This window comes from Silurus meridionalis, chromosome 22 (assembly GCF_014805685.1).
Source record: "Silurus meridionalis isolate SWU-2019-XX chromosome 22, ASM1480568v1, whole genome shotgun sequence".
NCBI classification, from domain to species: Eukaryota; Metazoa; Chordata; class Actinopteri; order Siluriformes; family Siluridae; genus Silurus; species Silurus meridionalis.
This window is the reverse complement of record NC_060905.1, coordinates 17,021,340-17,038,721: the sequence shown is the minus strand read 5'-3', so window position 1 is coordinate 17,038,721 and position 17,382 is coordinate 17,021,340. Positions and strand designations below refer to the sequence as shown.

The 17,382-nt window shown below is 37.2% G+C and overlaps 1 protein-coding gene across 1 annotated transcript; it reads right to left on the bottom strand.

Moving 5' to 3' along the window:
* Positions 1-6,223: 6,223 nt before the first annotated feature.
* sp8a (sp8 transcription factor a) lies at positions 6,224-9,009 on the bottom strand. The gene is made up of 2 exons (XM_046834336.1): positions 8,876-9,009; positions 6,224-8,488 (listed from the first exon to the last, which is right to left on the bottom strand). The coding sequence occupies exons 1-2, from the start codon at positions 8,894-8,896 to the stop codon at positions 7,160-7,162; spliced, it is 1,350 nt and encodes a 449-aa protein (XP_046690292.1). The 5' UTR covers positions 8,897-9,009; the 3' UTR covers positions 6,224-7,159.
* Positions 9,010-17,382: the final 8,373 nt, after the last annotated feature.

Genomic DNA, 17,382 nt, shown 5'->3' with positions numbered 1-17,382 from the left:
AATGGTCTCATTTTATTCATAAGAACGTTAGAGTCGAGATGTTTTCCTGTTTTTTTTGTAAAGTGTCACATTTATTACATATATATATATATATATATATATATATATATATATATATATATATATTTTTTTTTTTTTTTTAGATACATTCCCAGTTCCCAGATACTAATCTACTACTAATGACCATACTTTCATTCAGTGTATCCATTTAACCATTGAATACAAATGTCTCATAATCTTTTAGCTCTTTTATATTTAGCAAATCATATTTAGCTTTTACAGCAATATACTCCAACAGCTAGATGCTGCCGCTCCCATGCTTCACAGTTGGGATGGTCTTCTTCGGGTAAAAAAGTTTAAAAGCAACATTTTCCCTCCATACCACATGCCGATCATTAGTGCTTGGCATATATTGTACTGTAGAATGTATTCTAAATACTTCTGGACCTGATACCTCCAACTTGACCAAAAAAACCTTTGTTGTACATTCCAGAACAATGTTTAATAATCCCAAAAGGTTCTTTTGTTCCTTCCTTTTAAACCTGTGTGAGCCCATGATTTTTATATTTTAATGCAATTGTTTGTTTGGTACAGATGTTTGTAGTATCTTGAATTGTTTGCAAATTGCTTCTAAGGAAGATTTAGGCTTTTGGCAGTACATATTTAAAGACAAGAGGCTTTTATTGTCATTTCTACTTAACACAGTGGTACACAGTAATAACGAGACAACGTTCCTCCAGAACCCTGGTGCTACACTAAACAACATAGAGCTACAACACACAATATAAAGCTACATAAAGTGCAACCTAGTGCGAACCGTGCAGACAAAAAACAGTACAGACAGACAGACAACACAAGACAGTGTGGGACAATACACATAACACATGACAGCACTGACCAGTAAACCTACTGTATACTCTGAATATACAGTACTGTGCAACAAAAACTATAAACACTATAACCAGGAGTATGTATGTAAACAAACACAATGCAGTGCAAAAACAGCAGTAGCAGCAGTTGAAAGGTGCAAAAAAACAGCATGTAAACGGTATAATATGGTTAAAGAATATTTTTGAGGGGGGCTGAGTTTTATGGAGATTTCCATAGTAATTATCGTAAAAAAGACACTGTATATAAAGGCCCTTTTACTAACTTCTTATTAAAACAACTAACCAATCATGCATTTTATTATATCAGTTTTTAAGAATCTTTCAAACTGTTTAAAGAGATTTGGTGAACTTTTGACCCACATGGAATGAATTAAAGCTGAAATCATCCAGTCTGATCAACTGTTTAAAATTAGAGCTGATATGAACAAACTTGCCACATGAATGTTTAATAACATAAAATGTGTAAAGTTATGAAAATTAGTTGGCTTTATTTTTTATAGATTTTATTAGCCTAGTTGTATTGAATACCTGTAATTTGGTAAACTCATTTGTATATATTTTGTTAAGGAAAAGGTCAGTATATGTGTTCATATGCCACATGTGTGTATGGGTTTTAGATTGGATACTATTTCATAGTGGATTCTAAACTCCTGCCTCTGGGTACTCTCTTTAAATCTGAAACCAGGGGTATGTACTTTCAATTCTGTCTTTAATTTATTCCCTGCTTGTGGTAGAATGCTGACTTAGCTAGAAATAGTTTCTTGAGACTAATATTGCTGGTTATTGATTCTGTAATGTAATGTGACTACCAGTTTATTGAGGAGATTTCATCATTAATTAAAAATGTATTTATTATGCCTCCTAATGCTAGATTTTTTTTTTTTTTTCTGCACCTTACAAACAAATGAACATTATTTTTCAAGAGATATATCGCCTATTAAAAGAGCATTATTACTAACAATGACATTTTTTCCTATTCATTGCTATTGAAATCAAAATATATTTCTTATGCATGTGGTTGTCGGGTGATGTCAGGCTGATGACGCAGAAGTGGAAATAACTCAATCATTGTCTTTATTAAACAGTTTAACCAAAAACACTCTCTTAAGCCGTGACGAAAAGCAAACAAAGAATATCTGCTTGGGACGAGTAATCCACAATGCGAGTAAATGTCCAACAGAAAGCAAAACCTGAAATGAAAGTAACTCCAATGGCAAAGAGTAATCCACACGGGAACAGAGTCTGGAGACAGAACCAACAGGAAGGCTGGCGGTCGCGGAAACACGGAATGATCAGCAAAACATTCAAGAACCGACAGCCTGTGACTCGAGAACATGATTTTAATTAGTCTATTCCTTAATGAGCCACAGCTGTCGTGGATCAAGCCGGCACGGCATAGCGGAGGCAGCGTGACTGCAACCGAGGGGGCGTGGCAGGGGGATCCCTGACAGCCACCGTGGGGCGTGGCAGAGGAAACCCTGACATTACCACCCCCCTCCAGGGATGACACCCGATGCCCCAAAACCCATCTACGCCAGGCGGGCCAGGGCACTCTGAGGAAGGCCTCTCTAAACGGCCAGGGTCAAAGAGGCCTGGTGAGCATCGCCGTGGAACAGGGGAAGACGGGAAGTATGGAACGTATGGAACGACACCCAGCACGAAGGTCCGGAACGGAACAACTCCCTTAGGGAAGACCGGAGGCTGAGTGAAGTCCCTGGCGGCGATCAGAGGCGGAGCGACCTCCATGGCGGGGAACCGGAACTGGATGGCATCTATGACGAAGAAAGGAGGCCGGCGACGTCCCCGGCAGAGTCCTGAGGCCGAGCGACGTCCCCGGCGGAGTCCGGAGGCCGAGCGACGCTCATGGAGGGGATCAGGAACATTGTGGCACTTTCGGCGGGGCATTGGGCCGTAACGACACCCTCAGAGATACCTTGGAGTGCCTTGTCTTCCTCTGAGGGACCTGAAGGGCTTTAGAGGTGCTTGGAGGCGGCCCGTCGCCCTGCAGGGAACCTGGAGGCGGCCCGTTGCCCTGCAGGGAACCTGAAGGCGGCCTGTCGCCCTGCGGGGAACCCTGCAGGAAACCCTGACAGGTGAATATACAAAATAATTAGTCTAAATAAACAACTAGAGGTCGGTTGATTGTGGATTTTACCAATACCTATAGCTGGGTTGGATCGCACTTGCCGATAACCGATTAATCAATTGATACTTGATAAAATGGATACTGAATTTAAAAAATAAAAATAAAAAAAACGTAACACTAGAGGTAAAATATTACTGAAAAAATTCTGAATCCTAAAAATGTGCTAAAATATATATGAATATATTCTTTAATCAATAGAATTCCCTAATTAATAAATTATATATATCATATCCGACTCTCAAGTGTAAAAGAAAAAACACAAACAGCACGTGGTGACAGTGATTCGCCTCTAGAGGGTGCTCTCGTATTGACAGCGGAACTGAAGCTGAAAAACTATCGATTCGATTTTTTGCATTCAGACAGAGGTGGCAAAAGCATACACATCGTTTACTTAATTAGAAGTACAGATACTTATGTACTCCAGTAAAAGTTCAAGTACTGACTACACTTTTTTACTCAAGTTAAAATAAAGAAGTTTGGGTTCTGACGTACTTAAGTAAAAAGTAGCTATTACTACTTCCTGTTGTAGTGTCAAACTGGTAACTGACCCTAACATTATATCAATGTATTACTAAATAAACCGAATGTATCCAGGCTGAACATCCCCCATATAGAATACAAGCAGAGAAAAGACTAAGATGACATTATATATATACTATATTTCTAAAAGTATTCGGTCACCCGGTCATAAGATTGGTATGTAATTTTTGAGCATTAAATTAAACATTTAGTCCCAATTTGCTCTTAGAATTCCCTCCACTCTTCTGGGAAGATGTTCCACTGGATTTTTAAAGTGTGCTTATTACTATATTTGTGTTCATCAGCCACAAGGCTGTTATGAAAGGCAGGTACTGATGTAGGTGAGGTGCCTCCAGATTTGTGGTAACAGGAAAAGAACCACATATAGCAGAAAAGGTCAGGTGTATATTTTGTGTATATATATATGTGTGTGTGTGTGTGTGTGTGTGTGTGTGTGTGTGTGTGTGTGTGTGTGTGTGTATATATGTTTATTTATTTGCCATCACCAGGCCATATCCCACATTGTAAGGTTATTCCAGCTGTCCATGAAAACAACTCAAAGTTTTTATGATGTTTTACAAATGACAGATTTAAGGTGAGTGTACTGTGCATTTATTGAAGTTCAAACAGGAAGTTTATAATTCATACTTCAACTGTATAGCAGTTCTACAACATGTAGAAACAATCTGACTAAACCTCAGATTTCAAATGACAGCTACATACTACAGAAATTAAGAACATTTAAAACATCCTTATTTAAAAAAAAATAGCAACATGTCAGCATTCCTTATATAAAAGACAGACAAAATTGTAGGGAAAAAAACTTTAAACATTAAAATGGCCTATGAAAAGAAAGATATAACAATAAAACATTAGATTACATGTATGTGTTTTATCAAATTTGACGGCGAATTCTTTCCATCTCTGCATTTAGACGATTGTTCCAGCAATCAACTATCAGGGCCTGGATCTCTATCAATAACTAAGGGAAATTTTAGTTTGTAAGCCAACGTTTATAATCAAATAGAGATATGATATAAGTAAAGCCAATATAAACAATTTTTATTTTTAAATATGTCTCTGGCCCCTGCTGTAATCTATAAACCAGAGACCAAATCTAGAGTGACCTCAACTAACTTCTACTGTGGTCTCTGGAACTGGCAGTTTTAGATTTCCATTTATCTCTTGACTTTCTAACACCACCTGAGTCTGGAGATCTCAGCTGACTGCTTTAACTTCTGCATTTAGCTGCACTCTTTAAATGGGCTAGGATGGTGCTACAGGTTTCCTATTATCTCTAAGATGGTGCCTTACACCTCTCCCCCTGAATTGCGAACAATTGGGCTACTGCAACGCACTCCTCACTATATGCTTTAATGTGATTTGGCACGTCTTTACGCTGGATGTCCTTCCTAACACAACCCTCCCCATTTATCCGGGCTTGGGACCGGCACTAAGAGTGACCTGACTTGTGCAACCCTGATAGCTAATGTGAGAAATTCTGTTTTAGACTCAGACTAGACAGTAGGCTGCGGTTCCTTTGTCGGACATTAGAGGGCGCCATGTTCATACAGAAAAGGAAGCAAATGCCTTTAGGAAAAATAGATTTGGCGTCATCTGGAACAGCAAACTTACTGAAGAAATAATAACGCCAGAAGTTACTAAAGACTTCAGAATTGTATTTACTCACTTGTCAGTGTGTGTGTGTGTGTGTGTGTGTGTGTGTGTGTGTGTGTGTGTGTGTGTGTGTGTGTGTGTGTGTAGATTGAAGATGGGGTTTGAGTTTTGGGACTAATAGGGTTATTATTATTATTATTATTATTATTATTATTATTATTATTATGATTACTCCAGAAAATTAGTATATATATTATATATTATTCATTCATTCATTTATTTGTGTATTTGTTTATTTATTTATTTGTTTGTTTATTTATTTGCCTTTTCATATCACACGAACATTAAATAATCGATTTTCCTTCTTTTCTTTTTCTTTTTTTTTCTTATCAAAGTTTTCCTTTCATTCTCTTTCATTATAAATCCCACTTTTTTCAGGATATATGTCCAAATATATATTATTTCTAAGATATATGTACACTGCCTTAGAGTGTCCAGTGTCGGTGGACTTTTTTGACCAAAAATTTCACGTTTTTAGTATTTTTTAAAAACTAAATAATAAAAGATGTGTTTCTGTGTGATGTGAACGCACATGGATCATTTCAATTATAATAAACTGACAGTTAACATTTTCCTCGATATTAAAACAAGGGATTCACCACATAGGACCAGCTCTAATAATAATAATAATAATAATAATAATAATAATAATAATAATAATAATAGTAGCAGTAGTATCATCTAGCGTAGTTTCCTTCTGGCGCGTTAAAAAGCGTTTATACATTTTCTAGATGAAGGCATAAAGGCTGAAGAGAATAAAGGACTTTTTAATCATAAATTTGACATTAAACTTATAATTAGTGTAAAAGCGACGCTAATTAGATGTGATCTTTTCATTTTACTTTTTAAAAAAAGTTTAAAAACTGAGCTTGAACTTGCAAGGACAGCTAGTTTGCTTTGTAAATAAAAAAAATAATAAATACATAAAATTTGTAAATAATAATAATAATAATAATAATAATTGTTTTTTTTTATCAGTAATAAAGTTTTATTTAACCTTTTGTGTAACACACAGTTCACAATGGACCAAAAAAAAAAATCTTTTCCCGACTATTTTCAGCGCTTCACCGGAAACCAGAACACGTAAGAACTCATTTCATTCTCATTTGTAGTCAAACTTCAATCTGACTTTATTAAAAGACAGTAACCTTAAAACCAATCGTCAGTAAATACAAACACGCATGCGCAATTAAATAAAACCAGCAAACAAAAAAAAATGATTAAATAAAAAAAACATGAACATTCTATACTAAAAATCATAAATATATAAATTCAAAGTGCGACTCTGATAGACTTCAAAATACAGTTCAAACTCGTGGATAAATAAAACTGAGACACACTGTACAACTTTTTGCGGTTTGTCTGTTGTTGTTGTTGTTGTTGTTGTTGTTGTTGTTTACACATCAGCGCACTGTGGTGAATATATGAGCAGGTTCTAGTCAGAAAGAAATAAAAAACAAAAAACAAAAAATACAGTACAAAACCACACTGAGATTGGATTGTGTTCATTTGCTTGAGAATATTTCACACATTTCAGAAAACTTGGATCAATTGTTTTTGGTAAACAATTGTTTTTAAAACTGATCGCATTACTCGGTTGAAGGTTGAAGGTGTTTTTGGATTTACCATGAAGAAAACTTCTTTAAAAGATGGAAAGTATAAAGTGCCTCAGTATAGTTCAATCAAACAAGACATTTCAGACTAAACGTAAATATATACAGTAAACATAATGTTTTTGTTGTTGTTGTTTTGACGCACGAAGGTCTCCAGGTTTTCTGAAAGTTGTCACTGCTCCCTGGTGTGTGTTTATGAAGACACCTGAGACTTTTGAATAAAATGACATTTGAAAAAGTTTTTCTTTCACGTTAAGGACTGGATGGATAGAAGTAAGAATTACACGTCCTTCTTGCGATTTTTAACGTTTATCTTACAAATTCAGTGTGTTCAGTTGATTGTATTGTGGTCGTTCGTGTTTGCGGTCTGGACTGGACCTGTAGTGCGCGGTGTTGTCCGGGGACTGACACGCGGGGCTGCCCGGTGCGCTCTGCTCGCTCTCGGTGTCGCTGCCCTTCTTACACACGCCGCCGCTCGACGCTGAGTTTTCTGCGCCCCCGGCGCTGTGCGTCTTCACGTGTTTGCTGAGGTGGTCGCTGCGCATGAAGCGCTTGTTGCACACCGGGCAGGCAAATCGCTTCTCGCCGGTATGCGTGCGCAAGTGCCTCTGGAGCTCGTCGGAGCGTGTGAACCTTTTGCCGCAGAACAACCAGTTGCACACGAACGGCCTCTCGCCCGTGTGCCAGCGCAAGTGCGCCTTCAGGTGAGACGTCTTACCGTAGACTTTACCGCAGCCCGGGATGTGGCAGCTGTGCAGCCCTTTGCGCCGTAGGCTTGCTCCAGCCGGCCCGAGCCGTTCAGCTTCTTGGCAGTTCGGGCAATCACAGGTTGCCCTGCCAGCATAGCGGCGTGCAGACGAGCGCGGAGAACCCGACAGGGTTACAGCAGGCGATGCAGTCAGGACAGCCCCGTTAGCGCCCGTCACTGAGCTTGAACTAGAGTCAGGGTACGAGGCCGGCAAAACGGGCTTGAATCCATCCACCAGGTGCTGCCCGCTGGCGAGAAGATGCGGCGATGAAGCGGCACTGAACGCGGAGTGGCCGAGCGCAGCCGAGTAGTCCGAGTTGTAGCCTCCTAAAGGAGAATGCAGCGAGGTCTGGAGGCCGTTGGTGCTTAATGGATTGTCGATCCAACCTGTACCCACGTCCCACCAGGCCGAGGCTCCGGCCGACGCGCCCACGTCCCCAGGCGCGATGCCTGACTTGAACCAAGAGTCGTACGCGTGCGCGACACCCATCCTCGGGTATATACCCTGCAGGCTGTCCACCGAAGTGTGCACTTTGGAGATGAACATGGGCTGCGAGCTGGGCTCCTGAACTCCACCTGTGATGGACACTGAAGTCTGAAACGCGGAGTAATCGCTCCCGAAGGGGCTCCCGGACGCGCTGCTTGTGGTCAGTGAAAAAGCGCTGGAAACCGGAGAACCGTTTGAGCTGTACGTTTCCGCCAGGCCGCTTCCTCCTCGAGACGAAAGACCCGAGCTGAGACTACAGCTTCCAGGAGAACCTCTTTTCCAAGGATGAAAACCTTTGCCAAATGAAGCGCTGTCTGAGATCATGGCAGATGTAGGACTCGGGCTGCCGATTTTGTTACAGGTTGCAGCCAGCATGGCTAAAGGAGTAGATCCAAACTTGGGTTCTTCCTGGTGAGATTACAGACAATAAGTACAAACAGGTTAGGAAATAAAAATTGATCAGTAGTTTAGATATATTTATATATATATATATATTTAACAATGAACTATTAGGTCGTTTTAAAATGACATTTTTTGATAAAGAAAAATCAAAAATATTCCCTCCAAAAAAAAAAAGATGCGTTTTGCGATCCATCAAATACATTTAACACATAATGCAACTCTTGTGCAAGTAAATGAGAGTATATACAAATCTATTTTTTATTGTAATTGAATTTATCACAACCATTTCAAACTTCTGGATGTGATCAGTGCCTTCAATCACGAGCAAACTAATAGTAAAACAAAAACAACAGAAACGAGCATTTATAAGAACACAGTAAAGCTCTTACTCACCCCAAGAAGTGAAGTTGCCATCCCAGAAGTGTCCACCTTTAAAAACACTTTTACATTTATAGACTAGGAGTTTGTTCGTCTTGTTTATTTTGGAGGAGTATTGTCATGCACTGGTGCTCACCGCCCCATTCCCAATGCAGTTGTAGCTCCTCTCTTGGCTTTGAAGTTCTGCAGACTGGGCTTTCGACCAATCGGATTCGTGATTTTTGTGACGTCATTGCATCTGACGTCGCCTTCGAGCTTCTCGACTCGAGTGCTGATGTTAAAACCTACAAGTGGGCGTGGATGCAGGGTTACATGATGGGGATCTCCCCCTCTTCTTCTCTAAGGAGGACCTCCAGATTTACGCGGGTTTATCACCCATATTCTTCTCTTATTGAGCCTGTAATATTTTAAGGGGGTTGAGGGGAAGAAAACACTGAAGACTTCAGTTAGCATAAAGCGTGTCACTTTTCTAGAGGGTAAAAAATTCGTCTCAGTGAACAGTTTGGAAGTTTGATAACAGTCCTAAACTCATTTTTTCCACAAACAAATGCTTCTTGACAAATCTGTAACCCTGACAAACTGTACTTTACCTGCTCCTGCAATGGGGAAACCCAGGATTTGGGTCAGATGGTGCACCTTTAGCTTTTAGAGATCACTTTGACATTTGCATCAGTGTTCTTTAAGCAGAATTATGCAGGAACTTGAATTGAGTTTTTATCTTTGAGGGCACCACCCCCAGCAAAATAGAATCGTTTATTTCTCATAGTGTAAGATAGTACACTTCAAAATTGGATCTTCTAGAATAAAACATTTAATTCATTTTTCACATTCTGATATAAAATATTAAAGTGTTTCAGTGAGGTTGGTGGTTCTTTTCACAGCATTATTTTACAATCCTGCCTTCTTTATATTCTTCTGCTAGAAATATGTACAGGTTCTCCCATCCTGAAGAATCATTTGGAATTTTTTTTTTTTTTTCATTCTAGATTCAACCATTTTCCGCCTGAGAATTGTCTGGATTTATGTCATACACGGATCCTAATAATAACATGTAATCTGTGAAGTGGGGCTCACGGGTCACTGTGCCTTGTGAAGGCGTGGTCGACCATCCCAAGGGGCGGAAGTGGGTGTGCACGCGGCAGGACTAACGCGTCAAATATGGGGGGGAAAAGAAGAAGGAAAAAAAAAAACTTCGTCATCCCCTTTGTTTTCATCCAGGTTGAGTAGTTAGGTTAGAGAGGTTCTTACAGAAGTCAACATGTAAATATTTCCTGCTTTTTTTCTTTCTTTCTTTTTTTTGGGGGGAAAAAAAAACAAGCATGCATACAAAAAAACCTAATCTATATATAATATATATTAGTGTGTATGTGTGTTTGTTTGTGTGTGTGTGTGTTTGTGTGTGTATACATATACATACGTATTTAAACTTAATAATTAATTATAGGTATATATTTTACAACAAAAAAAATTATACACACACTTGCATAATGCAAGACATGTATTTATTAATATTGATAATATTATTATTAATAATAGTAGGCTATAGAAAAAGAAGAGGGGGGAAAAACAATTAAATCTGAATGTAAGATTCCTGAAGTGCACTGAACCGAATTAAGTGCATTAACATGCTCTGCACGTAGACAGCCAACATTTCATTTGAAATTCAGATTTAATAAAGTGTCGTGTTTTAATCGTGCGCGTGGTTTTATTTGCCTGTTAGGACGTGTATCCTGACCGGACCTGAGAGAGAAATCATGCACACAAGGCTATTCAATGTCTAGAGCTAATAATAGCTTTATCAGATCGGCTTTAGTGTGGCACGAGACTGTCAACAAATTTTTTTTTTTTGAATAGACATATTTTATGTTTTTTTTTTTCTCAAGTTCTCAATATTAATTAATGAAAACACTTCGGATAAATCGGCCAATAATAATCTAAACATTGCACTCTAAAATCTCTGAAATGTCTTTTATCATCATGATTTTAAGATATATATAATTTTTGCATTTCTGTTCAATATGAATGTGCAGAATTTTTTCTATTTAAAGCTCTTTTTTTGTTTTTAAGAATCCTGTAATGTTTTGTTCGTCAACACATTGTCCTGGGGCCATAGAAATATTTTAACGATATGGAAAGACTTTGCTTAATTCACGATTTTGCTTAATTCACGAAAAAGTCATGTTTTATTAACGTTTATTTTTTTAAATAACTTTTAATCCCTCAGGGAGAAGTCTACAAATTTCAGATGATAAAGATTAAAAAAGAGCATAATATTATTCTCATAATATTAGTTTGATGGACGTCTGAATAATCAATATTTAAGAAGTTTCTATGAACAAAGAAAAACACAGTTTTATTAGGAAATGATAAATAAATTCTATACAAAAAACAACAGAGAAATAGAAAACAAATGATAGCCAGAACCAAAAAAAGAAAACAATCATAAACTGTAAAAACTAAAGCATGCAATTAAAATAAAAACAATACGAGGGTATAGAATGTATAGATCACGTGTTGAACATTTTTCAAGATTTTCCAGAATTGTCGGTAATCAACAACATCTAATCTCTCTCTCTCTCTCTCTCTCTCTCTCTCTCTCTCTCTGTCTGCATGTAATAATATTCTCATGCATCCACAGTGCCATAAGGTCCCATCATTCACCCCTGTCGCAAGCTTCAAAGCCCGGTGTACAGGTTGAGCTAAACTGCAGGCCGATCATGAACAGATGTTCTCGTCCTTTCAGCTTCTTTATTCCCACACGGATGGCGGTGGATATCGCGCTCGTGAATCCCCGATTTGAAACCTGTTCCCTTCGCGGCTCCATAATGAGCGCATTAACACGGACCAGCGCGCGCGGACAAAACGCAGCGCGATTCGCGTGCTTTCGAACAATCCTGCGGGGGAAGAAGAAGAAGAAAAAAAAACTCACACAAAAAAAAAAAAAAAAACAACAAATGCCCGCTTGGCTCTAATGTCGGGAGAGAGGGCGATTTAATTGCTGTTTTGATGCTGAAAAATTCTTCTAATGCAATGCAAGTTTAAAAAAAATACAAAATTAAAAAAAACAAATAAAAAATTCTGGTCACTCATGCTTTTTAAATAGGCCAACTTTCATGCATAATTACATGCATTTTTATTTAATTTTCGTATTATATATATATTTCTTTATTTTTATTTCAAATAGTCATTAATTAAAGAAAAAAAAAAACATATTTGTTAGCAGGAAAGCGCGCGCCTCGAACCGCCGTAATTACCCTCCATGCAATTAGCTGCCCATCATAAAGAAATTAGCGCGTGCAACGTTGCGTGAAATTCTAGTCTATAAAATATCACACGAAGCCCGAAAACGACACAAGTCGTACAGAGATGATCAGAGAGCTCAATATTCACAAACACACGTTTATGAAGAATCGTGTGCTCGAATATGCATTACATGTATTTTTTCTTTATTTATTTTTTGCATATGTTTTCCCAGTGGTTGGTTTTTTTTTTGTCGGTTTTTTTTTATTAAGAACTTAAACATAGTTGTCAAAGCAGTCATGCGAATCAAGAGCATCCTTACATAAACACTAGAGGCAAAGTTGTTGCTGATGGATGCCTGTATAACTGTAATGAGCAAATGTCTTCAGGCTGAATAATCCTGCACTCCTGTGCAAAAATATTTCGGAAATATGACATTTTTTAATGATCTTAACAACAAATTAGCAACAATTAAACAAAATCTTCCGTGCAACAATTTGCTCTACTTTTCTACAGTTCAGGAAAAGCTGGAAATCATAGAAATCAATGAAAAATCATGATAATGGATACTGATGTAAAAATCACACACAAATAACAGGTCTGTGGATACAACAATTCTCCAAAAATGGCTTCTGGGATGTTTCTTTTTCTTTTTATATAAAGATCAGATTACTTGGTTATGTGCCACACCTGCATGACTGCATAAAGGGCCTAAAACATGCTTATAAATGAAATAAAAATTTGAAATCAAGGTAAGATCTACATTAATCTGTTCAAATCATGAAACCAGATCAATGATTTCTGATCATTAAAAGCTTAACATTTAAATATCTAAAACTGGCTTCTTTGCAAAGCACTTTACATGACTTAGCTTTAGTACAGTACACACGTGATTTGGTGTTTTGCCTGTTAATTTGTTTGTTTGACCAATTCCTTGTTTTCTTGTAAATGAATGTTAAGTCAAAGTAATTGTTTAATTTTAAAAAAGTTTCCCAAAATATTTCCATTTGTCTTCGTTACAGACCCACAGAATTAATAATAAATTGTATATCTGCACACACACACACACACACACACACACACACACACACACACACACACACACACACAGTAGTTCATTCTTTATTTGTCACCTGTTTGCAGCATTTGGTTTCATTCATCACTATTTTCTCAGACTTTGTTGTACATAATCACGTATTGGTCACATTATGTCACGTGTGTATCTGTGTTCACGTGCTCATTCAAAGCATATTATGGTGAAAAGCAATTAGTTTTTTGTTGTGTTATTTTCTACACAAGATATAACAGATTCTTGTATGTAAATCAAAAATTTAATCACCTGTAAAATGTTTATATTTCCAGTAATTTTCACCATCAAATACCCCAAATTGCAAACATTCCATAAAATAATTGATTATTTCTAAAAATGTATAAGGTATTTACTAAAGTTCAGGGCATGACCATGTTGGCTTGGCACAGGGCAGCAGCTGCCACCCTTGAAATAAGCCTTGCCACACTAATGACAATCTCCGACGAACTCTGAGCTGTCTGTACACTGAGATTTATTACTTAGCTGAAGTTCATGTATTGTATTCCTCATGTTGATTTAGATCTCTTTAATACTGTAAGTATTCTGACCTTCAGTGATCACGAGGAATCAAAGTGAGTTATGAACAGGAGTTACAGACCATGCAGAAAAAGCCTAATGACGATTATCATTGAAACATGTTCGTGAAACATTTTTCTCTTTATGATATTTGAATTAGAAAATGTTTCAGAATTGTATTGATGCTTCACACTCCCAGGGTCCTTCATATGATCCTGAACTGCATCTGTAAAAATTTTGTTACATTTAGTTGTTTGTATCTGTTTCTTTGGGGTCCTCCAGATTTTTTTATTATCTCAATTTTGTCTCATTAGTAATTTTTCAGTTAGCCTCATATCATTTAAATTGAACCCAGACATCAAAGTACTACACACTATTATTATTATTATTATTATTATTATTATTATTATTAGTAGTAGTAGTAGTAGTAGTAGTAGTAGTAATAATAGTAGTAGATGTAGTAGTGTAAGTAGTAGTACTGGTAGTAGTTGTAGTAGTAATTGTAGAAGTAGTGCTAATATTAGTAACAGTAGTAATAGTCGTAATAGTAGTATCACTACCCAGTAATATTTAGTGTGCTGATGAAATCCTACATTACACTACAACCTGTGAGATATAGTACATTATAATGCATTTCTAAACAGGAAATTAGAGTATAATTTGCCTTGTAACATAAACAACAGTGTAAACACTTTAGCATATTTGATATTGCAGAAATGTAGCTACTTAGCATGCTTCAGTCTCGTCTTTTAAATGGTGTCAGACCTGTTTTCTGTTTGTTCTCGGTCTACTCTGAGACAAAAACCGGGTTTGCAGCTGTATCAGCATGTGTACACAAGTGTAAATGTGTGCATGTGTGCGTGTGTGTGTGTGTGTGTGTGTGTGTGTGTGTGTGTGTGTGTGTATATAAGGGGGAGATGGACCGACAGCTTCCTGTAATTATCCTCTTGAGAGGCCTTGTTTCTCGTCCCGGGGACATAATGGCGGAAGTTATTCGATGTCTATCATCAGCAGAGAGAGGGAGTGATGCGTAAGGAATGAGATGAAGGATAAAAAAAAAGTGTCAGCCTGACGACTCAGCTCACGGTGCGGTAGGAAGGAGTGGCCACATATCATATTCATGAAGGCCAGCTGTCAGTTGAAAGTGTGATGAAGAGGCAAATATAAATCAATATATAGGAAGCTACTGAATCTAGAGATGAGATTTGCACAGACTGGAATGATAAACACCTCTGATGACATTTCATGCATTGATTCTAAAACCTGCTTTTATCTTGTGTATTTGAACAACAAATAAACAGGCTAATGGAGAACCGTTCGGATCGTTCGTCCACGCGGCATTCCTATACTGAATGAAGCGACAGTATCATTTCATTAGCGTGAGAGACACCTCCTGTGTCCTGTCTGTGTTAGCCCTGAGTGAATAAACAGCCATCCACCAGAGAGATACAATGACTTAATTAGAGTTCAGAGCAGCAGATTTCCCAGAGGAAAAAAAAAATACCCTCTCCTACTCTCACTCTCTCAATCGCTCTCGATTTGTCATATATTTACTTGGATGAGTATTGTTTTCAATCAAACAGTAGCCTTTAGTGGAGGTGATAATTTATACTGGATTGATTTATACAGCATTGACCAGGGCTGAAAACGGCTAATCTAGGCAGAATGGTAAAAACATGCTCTGGGGGGGTCACAGAGGTCAGGAATTATCAGCTGAGGGTGTGTGTAGAGCAGGTAATGTAATTACTGCTACAGCCAAGTCTTGAATAGAGAGGCATACATTTACATGTCATTTATCATTAACATTAACATCTTTATTAAGTTGAACCTTCAAGATGCACTGTATTTAGTCTTTTTTAATTTTAAACTCCACCCTGGTTAATTTTCACTTAAGTTTTTCCGACAGTCACCACAACAGTAACATATATATATATATATACTTTTGTAACTGTAATAACAATAAACCTGCACCCTACACTTGACCCCACCCACAACTACATCCCCAATCACTCAACACCTCAAAACTGTTCCAACAAAAACATATTCAACATGTTTCCGGCTACAGGTTTTTTTATAAATCTGCGGTCAATGTTTTTTCCACCCTTAGGCAAAATCTTTAACTCATCTGAATCTGTGAATAAATGTATGCTTCACATATGCACTATTTATGCAATTAAAATAGAACCCTGGTGCAAACTTAGGTTTGTTTTTGGCAAGGTATGATTCCCAGTAAGCTTGCTGAGCTCACTTGAGAGAATTGGTCACAGTCCACTTCCAAGAAAACTCCAGTGCATTTCACTGAAGAAAAACAAGAATTCAAGAATGTTTCAATCTAACTGCAGAAAGTGAATTGAACATGCTGTGTATAATGGGATTTTAACAGTGTCAGAGGTTATATTGCTGCAGAAGGACAATATCCTGTATATCTGGGCTGAAATAATAAATCTGAGGACACGGTGTAATAGAAAAAAATGACTGAGAAAGTGTGTAGTTTTGTTTCAGCATATTAAATATGGAATAAACTGCTGTTTAAAGTTTTATCTTTAAGTTGAATGTGCTTAAATATAAGAATACATATAGTATTGTAGTAAAGGGTGTAAAGATGCTGTAAAGTAAGAATGATTTAAAAAAAAAAAAATATATATATATATATATATATATATATATATATATATATATATATATATATATATATATATATTAATTGTTTACTTTTATCAATTTATAAAATGCCACAAACAGCAGAAAAATCTAAAATAAATCATTTGTTCGGTGTCAGCCCCATTTGGCTTTCAATTGAATGCAAACTGCACACTTTGCATAACAAAGTCAGGGATTTTGTAATGATCATCAATTTTGTATGGCGTTTAAAGAAAAACCCTCATGAACTGAAACAAAAATTGGCCCCAGATTTTTTTTGCAGAAGGACTACCACCCCAAACATATATCAAGCGTCATCGAACATCGTCAGTGTAAAGAACATGGAGTCCTGGAAGTGATTGTTTTGGCCCTCATGGTGTCCTGATCTCAATGTCATGGAATCTGTCTCGGATTACTTGAAGAAACAAAAGCATTTAATGCAGCCTACATCCAGAAAATATCTTAGGTGAGTTCTCCAAGATGTTTGGAACAACCTGTTCGGCGAGTTCAAAAACTGTGTAAAGTGTACCTAGAAGAAATAATGCTGTTTTGCAAGCAAAGGGTGCCAAATACTGAATTATGATTTTCTCTTCTGTTCATTTACTTCCATTTTTATTACTATTCATTTTATTTATGAAAACATTAGTGTATATATCACATTTCTTACATTCAGCTTTTAATTTGAGTAAGTTTATGATCTGAGGAGTTCCCATTATTACTGTCCACCATTCTGTTCTCCAACCCAATCATTTTCACAAATGAGCATCACAGACTTTCAAAGGTGATTATTATTAATACTTTCCTTCAATTTAATAGTTTTGTGACTTATTCACAACAGCCTACATGTTCCTCTCTGGAAGGGAAGTGGTAGTTCAATGGTTAAGGGCATTTGATAACAAAGTTGTGAGTTCAAAGCTCTTGAGCAACTCAACTTCTCAATTGTATGAATAAGATAACTGTATCTCTGGATATGGGCACCTACCATAAATGTGCTGCACAGATATCACAAGAAGTCTATCTAATTTTATTATTTATA

Coding starts and splice junctions, on each gene's coding strand:
- sp8a (XM_046834336.1), bottom strand. CDS start 8,896: ATGGCAACTTCACTTCTTGGG. Junction 8,489..8,875: donor TGGCAACTTCACTTCTTGGG/GTGAGTAAGAGC, acceptor TAATCTCACCAG/GAAGAACCCAAGTTTGGATC.